The sequence below is a fragment of the Tasmannia lanceolata genome, unplaced genomic scaffold (assembly GCF_043159265.1).
Source record: "Tasmannia lanceolata isolate RefF3 unplaced genomic scaffold, GAP_Taslan_0.1 ptg000002l, whole genome shotgun sequence".
In the NCBI taxonomy this organism is placed as follows: Eukaryota; Viridiplantae; Streptophyta; class Magnoliopsida; order Canellales; family Winteraceae; genus Tasmannia; species Tasmannia lanceolata.
In genome coordinates, this window is record NW_027518679.1 from 7077501 (window position 1) to 7093735 (window position 16235).

The window sequence follows — 16235 nt, forward strand, 5'->3', positions numbered from 1 at the left end:
ATCTATGATAGGGCCCATCAAATGAATGCTTTGGATCCCCCAGAAAATGTGGGCCCACCCCTCTTTTTTGCACTCGAGCGCAGAAACAGTTTTCATGGGACTGAACATCCAGGTGGGACAAAAGTTGTTAGAGCAGGAAAACACCAATGACATTACAGTCAGAAGCTTTAAAACATCTAAGGAGGATAAATCAAATAACTTTTTCTATTAATTAACAGGAGTTAAAATGATAGAAAATTAGATCTTAGTAGCTGGGTACAGATCCATCATCCGATCCAGAAGCCGTTATGGGCTGCTCAACAGATTCTTCAGAGGCGTCCAAAGCTTTCTTAGGACTCACACCAGTGGAGACTTTAACCACTGCTGGTCTTAGAAGTCGATCTCCAAGAACAAAACCACGGCGGACTTCTTGAATTACAATGCCTTCCTTGAACTCTTGAGACTCTACCCTTGCAATGGCCTCATGAACCTTCATTAGCAGAAAACAGATAAGAATATTTTAAATTTTCAATATGTATATATGAGAAAACGGTTTCTACACACGAGTGTAGATAAGTTATCTACACACTAGCTTAAAATACAGTGGATGGCATATTGTTTGGGTGATCCAAACCATTCATTTGATAGGCCCTCACATAGATAGGGTGTCCACAAAAAATCAGCTCCATAGGGTCATTATTTGTGGAGGTAAAATGGACATGTATAAACCTTCACAAATCTGTCCATTTTTTGCCTCCACGGTTCGAAGGGTACGTGTATAAACCTTCACAAATCTGTCCATTTCTTGCCTCCACGGTTCGAAGGGTTAGGATGATCCTATGGAGCTGATTTTTTGTGGTCACCCTATCTATGTGAGGGCCAATCAAATGAATGGTTTGGATCACCCAAACAATGTGGGCCTCCACTGTATTTTAAGCTAGTGTGTAGATAACTTATCTACACTTGTGTGTAGACACCGTTTTCTCTCTCTCTCTCTCTCTCTCTCTCTCTCTCTCTCTCTCTCTCTCTATATATATATATATATATATATATATATATATATATATATATATATATATATATATTTTTTTTTTTTTTTTTTTTTTTTTTTTTTTTAAAAAAAAAAAAAACCCCATTAAAAAGCAAAAATCCAACCCTTAGGACTCGTGCCATTGTTAGCAAGGTGCATGGCATGTACAAAACATTGTTAGCAAGGTGCATGGCATGTACAAAACAAAATTGGAAAACAGAGGCACAGATAAAACATCAACTGAAACCAGTATGCTCTCCAGTCCATCCAACGAATCCATAACTGGGATCTAAACAAACAACAGATCTTACATATGCCTTGCAAAAATCAGATCCAAACACTACCTTTATCTACACTCTTGCCTAAACACTGGAGGTTTCTCATACTACAATATATAGAAATCTTGATAACCCTTTGATCCACTCTCTTCCCTAAAAGATCAAACCTCGAGTAATGAGCTTGTGAATCAACAACTGGGATCTACACAAACAACTTATCTTGCACATGCCTTGCAAAACTCAAATATAAATTCTAAACACTACCTTTCTCACATTACAATTTATAGGAGCCATAAACACCCTTAGATCCACTCTCTTTCCTAACAGATCAAACCTGGAGTAATGAGCTCAGGCAGAGAAGTTTCATTTGAGTGAACTAACCACCAAAATATTGCTCTAAAAAAACCAAATACAAGTCCTCTAGCCTCATTTGATTCTCACAAGATCAATTAGAGATGCACAAATGACAATCAACCTTCCCCTGAACTCAAGACTAAGTCGTCATAGACAACACCCAAAAGTACCATAATTTGTAGCATTCTAAAATGAAAAATGTAATTAAGTTCAACTCCAAAAGCGAGATGTTCAAGTGTCAAAGACTCGGGTTTTAGCTGAGACCCAATGTTTAACTGACATTTCCACTTTACGTACATTGACATCCATCACTACTACTAATCATCATCAAATGCACAATCAGTCATCAACCACTATTCCTATGAGCTATTGGTTGCTTGTGCATTTTGATATAATTTAGAATCAATTCCTCCCGTATCAACCCCAAGCTCTCTTTCAACTTTAAATGGTGATTAATCACAACTAGTGATCCTAAGTGATATTGAAGGCATTACTGACTTAGGTTCCATGTCCACCCAATGAAGCCCTTCATAAATGTAGCTTTCATCTTGACTCCACCTGATAGTCTAACATCAAATTTCTAATCATTTTTTTTTATTAATTTTTTGTAATCTGTTCATTTCCCAAAATGTTTGAGAGCCCATCCATTATAGCAACTGAGCTTAGAGGTTAAAGTGAGATTTAGGCCAGAAAGACTGAATATCGGAAAGAGTTTTTCCCTTGGATTGAGATGATTGAGTCTGCATATAATAGTAATTGTTCGCCAGCGGCCAGAATTGGCAAAGCTGCAACAATATGAAAGAAGGACCAGGCACTTTGCTGTATTGGATGCTTATTTAGTAGGAAAACCCAAGATACTTTTTCTGAGTGAATCACTGTTAGCTACATGATGACTTTTACAGGATGACTTTTACCAACAGTGTGTGTTTTTTGGCGGGCATTTATCCAGGAACTGATCAACTGGATTGACAATTCTACTAGAACTTTCTTCTGCCTTTCCTAAGAGTACCTCAGACATGGTTCGAAAGGTAGCTACCTTTGGCCTATGTGAGAATTATCAGGTCATAATGTTTCTTTTTTGGCAGATTTACAGCTTTGGTGGTTGGCTCAACTTTATGCCTAAGCATTTTTTATTTTATTTTTTTACAATTTTGCAATTTTGCCTATATGCTGGCTATGTTGTAACAAACAGCTAATGTTTAAAAGCAAAAAAAAATAAAACCAAAGATTGTTGAAGGAATTATGCACGTCATGGAATTGGTTAGTAGCTTTTTTTTTTTGGAAAAGTTCCCAAATGAATAGGAGATAAATGTAGCAGCTTTAAATTTGAAGGGAGCCATATAGAGAAAAAAAAATACTCCCACCAATCCATGACGTGCATTGGTTAGTACTTAATTGGTTAGTGCTTAATAGTACATGATAATGCAATGGGAACTAATTGTCCATTGGGCTAAGATTCATCCACTTTTTCTTTTTCTTTTTCTTTTTTTTTTGTTTGATAAAGAGCATTATAGTGTTCTACAAAAAAAATCCATACACAATACTACATAAAAGTGCCCCTACATTGAGTTATGAATGGATTGAGTTAAAATACAGTAGATTTATTAAAATTAATAATTTTATGATAGAGAATATGAGCCTAATGCATCCATATTTCTCTAGCCTTCAGTTATAATATTTTCTTAAAATTAACCTTTACCAAAGTGAAACTATCATGTAAATAAAACTAATGTAGGCTTAAAAAAATGTTTCAAGCTGCAACCATAACTAAGAGCACCACAATACACACCAATTATAACTGACTACGTATCAACAGCATGTCATTTTCTATACCACTCAAAATATGTTGCCTCAAATAATGGTTTCTAGTTAACTTTGACGTGTCCTTTAAAAAAAAAAAACAGCGATAAAAAAACGATTAAGAAGAAGAAACAAACTACCAAGGGGGGCAGAGGTTATCGTGAATAATACAGCTCTCTTTGCACTCACGATTCAGCCAAACTGTCCCCTAAATCGTTCGCGCTCCTAAGGATAGAAGGAGATGGTCCTCTCTCTACATAAATCTGCGACTTTGTTAATGAACTTGGAAAACAGCTGTGTTCGCCCAAGAAATTGCATTAGCTGAGTAACCTTCAGCAACAAGGATACCAGATTTATGACTTCAGCAATAAGTGAGCTCTGGAGATAGGAAAGCAGTGAAGAAAGGCGATAACAGGATCATCTAGTCCTTGATCCATCAGGACATTTTAAGGGTTCCACCGAGAATTATTCTGGTGCTGATGGCTTCTCAGGGTGGAGATAAAAAAAATGGAGAAAAGGAGATTGGAAGTGTAGCGATTGCGGTTTCATGAACTTCGGTTACCGGAAATTCTGTGCTCGATACCAGCCTCATTTGAATGTTAAAGATCAGGAGAAGGAAGCGAATGAAGGCTGGACAATGAAAGAAAACAGGAGAGAATCTCCGATGAGCCTTGCCTTGCGTAGGTGTTTGTTAGGTACGGGTGATCGATTCAAAAACCAAGGCGTAATGGATATAAAAGGGATGAGGGATCTGTTTGTTTTGCTGATCTCTAACGGAAGAGGAAGTTGATCATTTTCAAGCCGATCAAAGTTCAGACATTTTGAATTGTTTTGAGGAATTATTGAAATGGTCTCCAAATTTGCGTACGCTAGTTAGGCAAGTATGGTTTCGTTTCCTCAACATTCCCCTTCATGCCTGGTGTGCAGACACTTTTAACTCGTTGGAGAATGCATATGCAAGGTCCTAGAAATTGATTCTAAGATGTTGGTTGCAGATGATTTGGATTTTGCCAGGATAAAGATTTCGATCATCGCTGGTTTTTCTATCCCAAAGTACATCATTTTGGTTGTGAAGGACTACCAGTTCATAGTAGAAGTTGAGATGGAAGAGATGGAGATTGATCGAGAGATGATGCAAACGGAATACTCCGCAGATTCGGATTCAATGAGAAGTTTGAAGGAGGGTGAAGGAGGAAGATGATCATTGCATGTCGGGGAATAATGGGAACTCCAGATCTAACATTGGTTTCAACAAAGAAAAATCCGATGACCAAGAGGAAATGAAGCCAAATCATATGGTGATTGGTAAAAACTCGGAATTCTTCCTCCCAAAAGAAGTGTTGGAAGATCAACTTCACTTCCCCTATTCATTGACTGCAGTTTCACCGTTGAACAACGCTGAAACGTCAATTGGTAAAAAGATTCTGGAAGAAAAAAAAAAGGAACTCTGGATCCGCCACAAGAAAAGGGAGAAAACGGCAAGTTGAAGAAATCTTTTACTTTGGACTCCAAAACGCCTATGCAAGCTGCCATAAATGGTGGACCGAGAGTTGTGCAATGAGGAAACATGAACTTTGATAAGACAAATTTGATTTCTAGAACAATTAATAACACCCGTGAATATACTTTCAAAATCAAAGTTTCCAACGATCTGCAAGGATGAAAAGGAAAGGTGCTAAACTCCAGGAAGAAGTTTCTACCAAATGAAAAGGAAACATCTTCAATTAGTAGATTGAATAGATTTTCAAAATTCAAAGGGAGTTGTTTTCCAAGGAAATTAAAGGCAGGTAACTTTAAGGCACAAATGAAAATGTCGTTTGGGAATTCTGTCAAATATGAGGTGGGCCATCAAACTTTCAGGCAGGTCGGTAGGCAAACTGTGCAGCAATACATCATGCAAAATAAAGAAAAGGAAGCAGAGCCTTCATTTGTGGTGGGACCCAACATGAGGACCTTGGATTGCACAATTTATGTGGGTACGAATGAGGAGACTTCGACTCACCAAAACCCTTTGGGTGAAGTGGCTCCTGATAGCAAGCTTCCGGTGATGCAGAATCATCAAGCTCTATTACGGATTGACAGCAAATCGAATTTCAAAGGAAAAGAGCTGGTAGTGGAATCAACAATAGATTAGTTGGATTGAGATGACTCTAAGCGTGCGACTCCAGTTGTAGGGTCGTACTTTTCCTCAGATCCGTTTGAAATAGGGGGCCTTCACAGATTCTTCCTCCTATCAGCTTGGAAGGATGGGAGATTATTACTTCAAATCCCCATCAGACGTTGACTATGTCCTTTTGAAGTCCCTCCAACTATCCTGACTTGAGGCTTCCTCATCTTATTCTTTATTCAAAGATGAGACACATCCCGATACCACTGATGAGAGAATTGGCAATCATATGGATCTGTTGGAAGGGTTTGATGCAAAGGAGAACAGAATTCTTAGCATTGTAGAGTGTTGGGATATCTTTGAAAGACAGAATACATGAAGCTCTTAAGTTATACAACGATACTGAAATTTCAGAAGCAGTGAACAAACAGAAGGTATTGACTTTTAGGAAGGTCAACAATGACCAAAAATTTCTTAGTGGGCCTGATAAGGGAGTTTATGCCCTTGAGGGAGAAGAGATTTCCAAGAGAGGTCAAACATGTCATGGAATATAAGGGGGCTTGGGAATAGCTCCAAGACTAGGGCGGTTAGACACTTCAGGACCTACGGACGTTGAAGCTCATATGCCTCCAGGAGACTAAGAAAGAAGTTTTCTCTGATAAATTAGTTCGAGCTTGTCGAAACCTGGTCATGGTGAATGGGCGATTAACCAGCAGTAGGCAGATCAAGAGGAATGATTATCATCTGAGATGCTGATCTTTTGGTGTAGGTGGATTCTAGGGTGGATTGGTGTCTGCTCTCTATATGCTTCACAAATGTTCAGGATAAGTTTAATTGGAAAATCTCTTTGATGTATATACCGAATGCTCGAAGTTGTGGACAGAACTGGAGGTTATTCAGCAATGAAGTTCTGAACATTGGAGTATCGGTGGAGATTTCAATGTTATTAGCTTTGGGTAGGAGAAGACGGGTCCTCCTGAAGTGACTACCAGCAGGCTGAATTTTAATTCCACGATTAACAATCTTGGTTTCACTGATCTTCCCTTAGATGTTATGAATTTCACATGGTCCAATAATATACCATGTCAGGTAATGGCACACCTAGATTGATTCCTGCTTTCCTATGGTTGCATGGATCATTTCCCCAAAGTCTTTCAACTAGCCATCCCTAGGCCTATTTCTGACCATGCTCGTCAAGGCCCATCACCTCCTTTGAAGTTTGACAACGTATGGCTCCAGAGACTATAAATCAAGAATTCGATCAAGTCTTGGTGGGAGGATTATAATATCCAAGGTTGTGAAGGTTTTAGGATGTCTAAAAGGCTCCAAGACATCAAAGGCAAAATCAACGAATGGGAGACATTATACTTCGACTCGATTAAGAAAAAAGATACTCAGATCCTATGATTTGTGGACACGGACACGGACACAGGTGTCGCATGCCGACACGGACACGGGGTGTCGGACACGGCAATCCCAAAAAATATAGAAACAAGGACACGGCAAGAAACAAAGATACAATTGCTTATATATATACAATGAAAATAAGTGGCTAACGTAAAAAAAAAATTCAAATAAATTGGGGCACCTCTATTAACTGATTTTTTCAGTGTTCATAGTATAATTATTAATGTATAAAAAATCATGGTTAAAGACAAGTGGGCATAAAAAGACAAATAAGCATACAAAGCACAAGGGTAAGTCCTCTATTTGTGGGCATCAGTGTTATATATATATATATATATATATATATATATATATATATATATATATATATATATATATATAGAGTTAAGTGAAGCTACACATACATGTAGCTAACTTAGCTACACCGACGGGTTAAAATACAGTGGGCCCACATTATTTGGGTTATCCAAACCATTCATTTGATAGGCCCTCACATTGATAGGGTGTGCCCAAAAAATCAGCTCCATAGGATCATCCCAACCGTTCAAACTGTGAAGGCAAAAATTGATAGATTTGTGAAGGTTTTTACACGTCCAATTTTACCTCCACAAATCGTAGGGTTGGAATGATCCTATGGAGCTGATTTTTTGGGCACACCCTATCTATGTGAGGGCCGATCAAATGAATGGTTTGCATCACCCAAACAATGTGGGGCCCACTGTATTTTAAGCCGTTGGTGTAGCTAAGTTAGCTACACGTATGTGTAGCTACACTTTTCTCATATATATATATATATATATATATTCTCTTGTTCTTATCTATATCTGCTGGGCATTGTCTGTTGTTCATTGCAGGTGGCCTTTTTTAAAAAAGTCATGATCATCTGTCAGTGTAGATGATGCTCTGACACAAAAAGTTAAGGTCACATATGACTAATTTTTGACCCATAGAAAATGAAGTCAACGTTATGTTGGAGGAAAACACCAAAGAAGGCGATTTTATTGTCTGAACTCCCCTAATCGTTGAGTTTTCAACTTTATGCCCTGACACAGATGAAGTACATGTCTCATACCAGATAAAGACCATTTTGCCCTTCCTAAGAAAAACACCAAAGGCAATTTTATTGTCTAAACTTCCCTAATCGGCGAGTTTACAACTTTACGCCCTCACACGGACGAAGTACATGTGTCAGACCAAATAAAGACCATTTTGCCCTTCCTAGCAGGTTCCCAGTACAAGTCAATCATTCTTTCTTTCAGCACCCCATTTGCAATATGTTATGAATTTAGAAGGTTTCCGACGACGATAACGTCTAGGATAACGTCCACGTTAACTTCGAAGTAGACGACATATTATGCGTATGGAACTCATCTATTATGGGTAACCATTACAATTAACAAATCTAATTAGCTTTTTCAATATTGATGATTAATAGATTGATTTCAATAAGAAAAGGGATGAAAATAGCTTATTCGCTGTAAAGGAAATCCATTTTATACTTAAGAAATCATGATTAGGACGTACGCTAATTCATTTAAGGGGACTTTAATAGTAAGACGTTAATACCATAATTTCTTCAACATATCGTGTCGACCATAAATGCAGTGCTACGATCCAGGCACTCCTAAACCCACAGACTATACGTTTTACCCAGTTTCAGCAGTTGAAGAAATTATGGTATTAACATCTTATTGTATTAAAGCCAAGGTTTTAAATCTCGGTTTCGGTTTTGGTAATCACCGAAACCGAAACGTTTCGGTTTCGGTACGAAATTTCAAACGAAATCTTGTAAAAATTTCACCGAAATTTCGGTGAACGGAAATTTCCGAAACATTTCACCGAAATTTTATACTTCACCGAAACGTTTCACCGAAATTTTACCGAAACGAAACGTTTCGGCCGAAATTTCAGAAATGTTTCGGCGAAGTTTGGTACTTTTCCGACTTACTGTGAATTTCGTTTCGTTTTCCACCGAAACCGAAATATTTCGGCCGAAACGAAACGTTTCGGCTGAAATTTAAAACCATGGGTCCCCTTAAATGAATTAGCGTACGTCCTAATCATGATTTTTAAAGTGTAAAATGGATTTCCTTTACAGTGAATAGGCCATTTTCATCCCCTTTCTTATTGAAATCAATCTATTAATCAACAATATTGAAAAACCTAATTAGATTTGTGGCAAAGGTAATGGTTACCCGTAATAGATGAGTTCCATACACATAATATACGTCTACTTCGAAGTTAACGTGGACGTTATCATCGTCCTTAACAATCTAAGATGGCGGTCTACAACGAAACGATATGAGTGATACGGACTGTTATTATTTTTTTCAGGTTTGCCTTTTATTTTTCCCTTTCTTGTAATAAAGAAGAGAAAAATGGAAATGTAATTGAGGGATACCCACTGGCATAAAAACCATAAATTTTTTGAAACTGCTTTTTTTTTTTTTACAACCTTGGGGCTTAAAGATGATGAACTCTTATGTCCCTTCTCTAATGGATCTTTTGTTGGTGAACTCTTTAAGCTAGTTTCTCCTTCAGTATAGGGTTTGGATATGAACATGTAAGTAATGCTTTTTCATGGTGAACAATTGAATCTTGATTGTCCATGGACTCTTATGTTTTTTGCATGGAATTTAATACAATGTGTAGTTGTAAATGATTGATTTCAGTATAAGGTTGTTATTAGTTATATGTATTAATTGCAATTGTTACAAATTGAGGCAAGAGGATGGAGATAGGTATAACTACATTTATGGTATACTATGATGGATATCTTAGCGAGGATTCATCATTTGATTATGTTGGAGGGAGGCTAAAACCTGTAACGGTAAACCGGAGAGTTAGCTACACTGAATTTATATCTGTAATTCGGAATACCATTGGAATTACTGAAAATGAAGTGTCATTCTCCATCTAGTGTCGCTACGTAGTTGATCCATCGAAGTCCATTGTTTAAGAAATCAACGACAAGCACGACCTTTCTGTTTCAATGGGGATGCTTGATAATCCTAGGGTTAAAGATGTCATCATTTATTTAACCAAACATGCGAATATTGGGAGCCAGGGGTATCTGGTATACCTTGCAGAAATGTGCAAGATGTGAAAGAGTTTCGCTCCCCAACAGAATCCACCCAAATTCAAGTTGCCCGACTGTGCCATTGTTGGACGGCGATTCGCAATATGAGAATGTTGATAAATTCCCGGTTGGAAGTGATCCTCCATCTCACAGGTGAATTTGCAGGATCATTTGAAATTTGTCCTTCATCAGAATATCTTTGTATTATGTGTGCTAATCCAATATACCTTTGCAGATATAATGAATGTGTTACAGGTTTGCTCCGCAAAACAGTACACCCAAACTCAAGTTGTCCGACTGTTCCATTGTCAGATGGCGGTCCGGAATATCCTTATCCATCATCTCCCAGGTAATAATTATGAATCACTTGAATTACTTGTTCGTCTCTGGATGTGTTATTTTCCAAACAATGCATGGTAGTCATTTATCATTTGTTTGTCTTCTCGGCACAGGTTTGACTTATCATTTCTTTCTCTTATCGCCATAGGTTTGGCTTAAATGAATGCGTAGAAAAGAACCTGTGCGTTTGGGTACCGGTATCCCATATAATGGATATGATGAAGTCTATGACTTGGATGAGGACAATAGTGAGCCATGTATGATTGAACCATGTAGGATGGATGAGGACAATATTGAGCGATGCGTTGAGCCATTCATGAATATGAATTGGAAAGAGGACATCAACATGAATGATGATAATGTCAATGTAAATGGGGTTGAACCTGCCGAAGATGACAGTGGAGTCATATTACCTGACGTTCATCATGCTACTAATGTAAACATCAATCCTGAGATGATCAATTACGAAGGGGATGCTTTATTTGGGAAAGGTGATGAGGAATTGAAGGTAGGAGCAGTGTTTCAGATTTTGTCATATTTTAAAAGGGTAGTTCGTGAATATGCATTAAGGCGACGAGCTCTATATGTTGCAATTACTACGAATACTAGAAGTATTCAGTCATATGTAAGTCACCAGGGTGTCCGTGGCGAATAAGTGCTATCAAATTTAAGGAATTTGCCAAGGTGAAAAGACTTGTAGCAGTGCACACCTGTACTTCTCAACTATATGTAAATGATCATCTGCATGCTAAAGAAAGGTGAGCAGCTGAGAGTTGCATAAGTAAATTTAGTCTACCAATTGATGCAAATATTATTGATTACATGAAGTCGGAATGGGGTATAAAGCTCAGTTATCGAAAGGGGCTCACTGCGAAGGGAATAATTCACGATCATTTCCATAAAAATTACGAGGAGTCATACCATATAATACCTGCGTATGCATTAGAATTCAGTCGAGCAAACCCTGGGAGTCACATGTATGTGTACATACTATCCGATTTATGTGATAGTGCAGATAATTCCTTCTGTCGTCTATTTTGGGCAATCGGTCCATGTATTCATGCTTGGAATTGGTCATTAAATCCCGTTGTGACTGTGGATGGTACACATCTGAGGGGAAAGTACGCCAATATATTGTTGATTGCATATGGTGTAGATGGAGACAATCGGGTACTTCCGCTGGCATATGCTGTTGTTGAGGGGGAAATGTTCGAGACATGGAGTGGGTTTATATGTCATCTTCACCTGTACGATATGGCATCGAACCGAAGATTTGGAATAACTTTTTGCTCAGATCGGCAGAAAGGTTTAATAAAAGCAGTTAGTCATGTTTTTCCCGAGTCGTTTCACACGTATTGCATAAGACACCTGCAGACCAACCTGTACGATAGATTTAAGGATCAGGTTGCAAAGGATTTACTTTGGGTAGCCGCTACTACGATGAGATTAAGTGAATTCTGTGACACCATGCGGAAGATTGAAGAGAAGAATAAAGTTGTGTACGAATGGTTGATGAAGATTCCAAAAGAGGATTGGGCAGATGTATATTTCAGGGGGAAGAGATTCAATGTTTATCTAGGAAGCACGGGTACTCTCCCGAGTCCATTTACTTAAGATTTACATGTAAATAACGGAATACCCCCCATTTGGATTTATTAAAAATAGTTTTAAGACCCAATCTAAAAGGAAAAAAAGTCAACTCTCCTGTTCTGATACAAAATTAGCAGAAAAAGAGTCGGGTCAAAATTTTAACTTTCTTAACTTCCAAACGGTGGGGTATTTTTCAAATTTTAAAAATTCATAAAATATCATGTCCAAACATTATTAGATCCCAAAAGTCCGGTATAAAAACTCTCATATTTTGGTATCTAAAAATTATTCATCTTGTCAGGCACTGGTCAACACACTGGTCAACACACTGGCGACAAACTCTTTTTCAAATGAATGATGTATTGATGCCTCATGTTATGAAATATGGAACTTAATCACTTATGAAATGAAGAGTAATATTAAAATTTTCCATTTTGGTGATGTTATTGTTATTTGATTGCTCTCCAATTATTTGTTTTAAATTTTTATAAATATATTATTATATTCGGCGTACCCGAACGTACCCGCACCCAGTTTTTTTGGAAAATAACGTACACACGTACCCGTGTCGTGTCGTACCCGCACCCCGTACCCGTGCTTCATAGATGTTTATACATTAATACAGCTGAGGTAGTGAATTCTGTTCTGCAAGATGCAAGGGCACTCCCCATCGCCACTTTGGTTGAGCACATAGGGCAGAAGGCGTCTGAAACATTTGAAAAACATAGGAAGTAAGGAGTGGAATAATACGTTGACTTCCTATGCCCTAAACGTTATTCACCAAGGGGGTGAACGGGGAAGGAGGATGCTTGTATTGGGATGCGATCTATTTTTGTTTGAGGTGAAATCAAAGGAGCACCAGGATAGTGTCGACTTACAAGCACTGACAAGTTCGTGTGGTGAGTATCAAAACCTCGGCATACCTTGTGCTCATGCTATGGCCGCTATTGGTTCTAGGAGCGCAGATCCCTATGACTTCACTGGCCCTTGTTACCATACTGAGACTTTGCGTAAGATGTAAGAAGAAATGTTGCGGCCAACAGTGGATAAGTCACAGTCGCCTGAACCTAAAGAACCTTTGCATGCAGTGGAGCCATCCTTAAACAAAAGAGTCCCTGGAAGGCCACGGACTGCAAAATTCAAAGAGAGTCGGTGTCTGAAGTAAATTACAAATGTAGTGCGTGTGGGATATTGGGGAACAAACAAAGCTGCAGAAACCCTCCTTTACCAAAGCCACCAGTCGTTGGAAACCAAATCACACCATATAGGTACATCTTTTTATGAATATTTGTTGGCCCTAGTGAAGATATTTACCGCAATTTCAATTTGGTTAATTTACATTATTTGTTGATCGCAGATCAACTCTGACCGGGGAACCCCCTTTCTTCCTCTAACCCGGTGTTGCCACATCACCACTGTATAAACCGTCGATGCATGTAACCATGAGAAACGTTTTGTAGGAGACCCTTTATTTACATACTGATGTAACATTTTGTTTCTTCTCATTGTGATTGACAAAATAGATGGCATTTTGTATATATTAAATACCTGCTCAGATTCATTAAGAAATTTAGTAGTGGTAGACCAAAATGCTAAATCGTTATACATATTCGACTGCTTTGTAAAAAGAAAATAACAAGAATATACAAAACATGAGTAATAGAAGAGGAATATTTTACTCATGATTTATATCACGTTTACCAAACATAATAAAAATATCCAAAATGTTCCTTACATAGACTAAGATTACGTCCAACATCACACACTATTCACACGTTTCTATGATTCGATATTCCAGCTTGACACACTAAGTAAAACAATGCCTCCTATTCTGAATTATCCAAATCGTATACCTTGATCATGTCTCCCTCATCAACTCCACCGTCTCCATATCCTCCTGCTTCTTCTTTGTCATCTTCACCTTCTCCATCATCATCTACTCCCTCATCTTCATCGTCCGCCTCTTGTTCGTCATCTTCTACGGGTTCCTCCCCTTCACCGTCCGACTCTTCTTCATCACCTTCTATGGGTTCCTCCTCTTCCTCTTCCACATTCACATCTTCCTAGACAGCTTCAAGTTGTCGAGCCTACATGTATTGAGTGATATGAGTGAATGGATGCAAAGGTCTTTGTAGATGGAAATGCATAATTTGATGGGAGGTGATGGGGTATGAAAAGCAACGACCCATTAGCTATCGACATGTGGCCATTAAGGGGCCCACCGCGACTTCAGCACTGGCCCAGGGGTAATCCGGTAATTACTTGAGAGTAGGTAAACCTAAACCCACAGAAGGGCCGACACCTGTCCTGGGGTAGGTAATTCAACCACCCCGGCCTCCCTCTATAAAAGGCCTCTCAAGGCTCAAAGCAAAGGGTAATAACTCCTAAGCTACCACTCTTAAAGTTTGGCTCTGCACTTCTGCTCATACTGACTTGAGTGTCGAAGGGCCCGTCGGGAGCAACGACTCCGGGTTGGTCTTCTGACCTCGTGCGCTCTTGTGCAAGACTTCAGTTCCTTCAGTCCAGCTCCTTGGGCCCGCCAGATCAGCTCTTACGTCACTGTCGTATCTGTTACCAATTTTAGGCCTAACAGATTGGCGCCATCCGTGGGACGCTGACTAAAAGCTGTTCAAATCCCCTTTATAAAATGGCAGGACAGAGGAGTGCCCGGGTACCAACTGCTCGGACAGCCCGAGCTGAGGCGCCTCGCAGGACTCGGAGCGAACGAGTGGCCTCATAGATAGTGGCTCCTTCAGCAATAGTAGAGCAGAGCCCGGCTCATTCGGAACACCTCAACCCTGCTCCCACTCCGAAGCAAGTTCAAGCTCTCTTTCAACAAATGACCATTCTTGTTGGTCAATACCAGAATCTGATTCAAGCGCCTCCCCAGCATCACCCAGCAGCCTCAAGGCCTGCGCAGGAAAGGTCGAACGCCCACAGGAGGGAGCCCGCACCTCTCAGTAGAGATCGGACCCACCACTCTACGAGGAGAGTTCATCATTCCAGGACTAAGCATGCCGACACAGAACCTCACCACCACCACAGGTCACGTTCTCGCTCAGTGCAGAGGTACTGAGCTCAGAAGGATCGTGCACCCCGAGAGAGGCCCAGACATCATCAAAAAGGCTCGGAAAGTCACTCCAGCTCTGCAGCTAGTCCCTCTGTGGGGAGAAACAGATCAGTGGACCGAGCAGACAGGAGGGCCGATCCAATGCTGCGGAGGATAGAAGAGATAGACCACCGTATAGAAGAGCTGGCAAAGGATTAAGGCCGGCCTGCTGCAAGGACATTCTCAAGCAGATCGTCGTTCACAGGCGATGTTATGAACGCGCCAGCACCCAGAGGGTTCAAAATGCCGACGGTTCCGCAATATGACAGAACCACCGACCCTGTGGACCACCTGGAGACGTTCAGGACTATGATGCTCCTCCACGACGCCTCTGACGGGTTCCTCTGCAGAGCATTCCCGACCACACTGACCGGTGCAGCCCGGGACTGACTTTGAGGACTTTGGGGACGACCTGGTCCCCCATTTTATGAGCAGCCGGAGGCCAAGGAAAACAACAGCATCCTTGATGACCTTGCGGCAGGAGGATAATGAACCTCTGAAAACATTCGTCAGTCGTTTCAACAGAGAGGCTCTCCAAGTTCCAAATTTGGATCCTTCAGCCGCCATGAACGCACTTCTCGCAGGGGCCAAATCCAATGATTTCCGCCGATCAGTGGCTCGCCAAAACCCACGCTCACTGGCGGATCTGATGGCTGGAGCCGAGGAGTTCATAGCCGTGGAGGAGACTCTGGCGGCCTTAGACTCAAACCGGAGGAGAACCTCTGAAGAAAAGAACCCTACCAAGCAGCGTAGGGATGATAAGGCCCCCAGAAGAGAAAGATCTGCTCAGAGGAGGGAAGAGAACTTTACCCCTCTCAACACCTGTCGGAGACACATACTGGCAGCGATCAGAGGAGAAGAATTCGTAAGGTGGCCGACCAGGATGATCTCCAAGGGAAACAAGTCGAAGTATTGTCGGTTCCACAGAGACCACGAGCACGACACAGACGAGTGCTGGCAGCACAAGGAAGAAATCGAGCTGCTGATCGGTCGGGAATACTTGGAAAAAATATGTCAAAGATGACGGCCACAGAAGAGAGCGCAGGGAGAAGAGTCTCCAGAGCCAGAGCCCTCGGCGGTCACAGCCGCCCCCTGCGCGGAATCAATCTCCCCCACCATCGAGTCCACAACCGGAGATACACCGCTCCCAGCCCAAGGGGGTC

At 40.4% G+C, this 16235-nt stretch overlaps 1 protein-coding gene across 1 annotated transcript in view; it reads right to left on the bottom strand.

The window, feature by feature from the left end:
- Positions 1-124: 124 nt before the first annotated feature.
- The window catches only part of LOC143875873 (Co-chaperone GrpE family protein), a 50513-nt gene continuing 34402 nt past the window's right edge, over positions 125-16235 (bottom strand). Inside the window, exon 3 of the mRNA XM_077377486.1 lies at positions 125-469. Coding sequence (XP_077233601.1) covers positions 245-469 — 225 coding nt within the window. The 3' untranslated portion in view covers positions 125-244. The remainder of the gene's footprint in view (positions 470-16235) is intronic.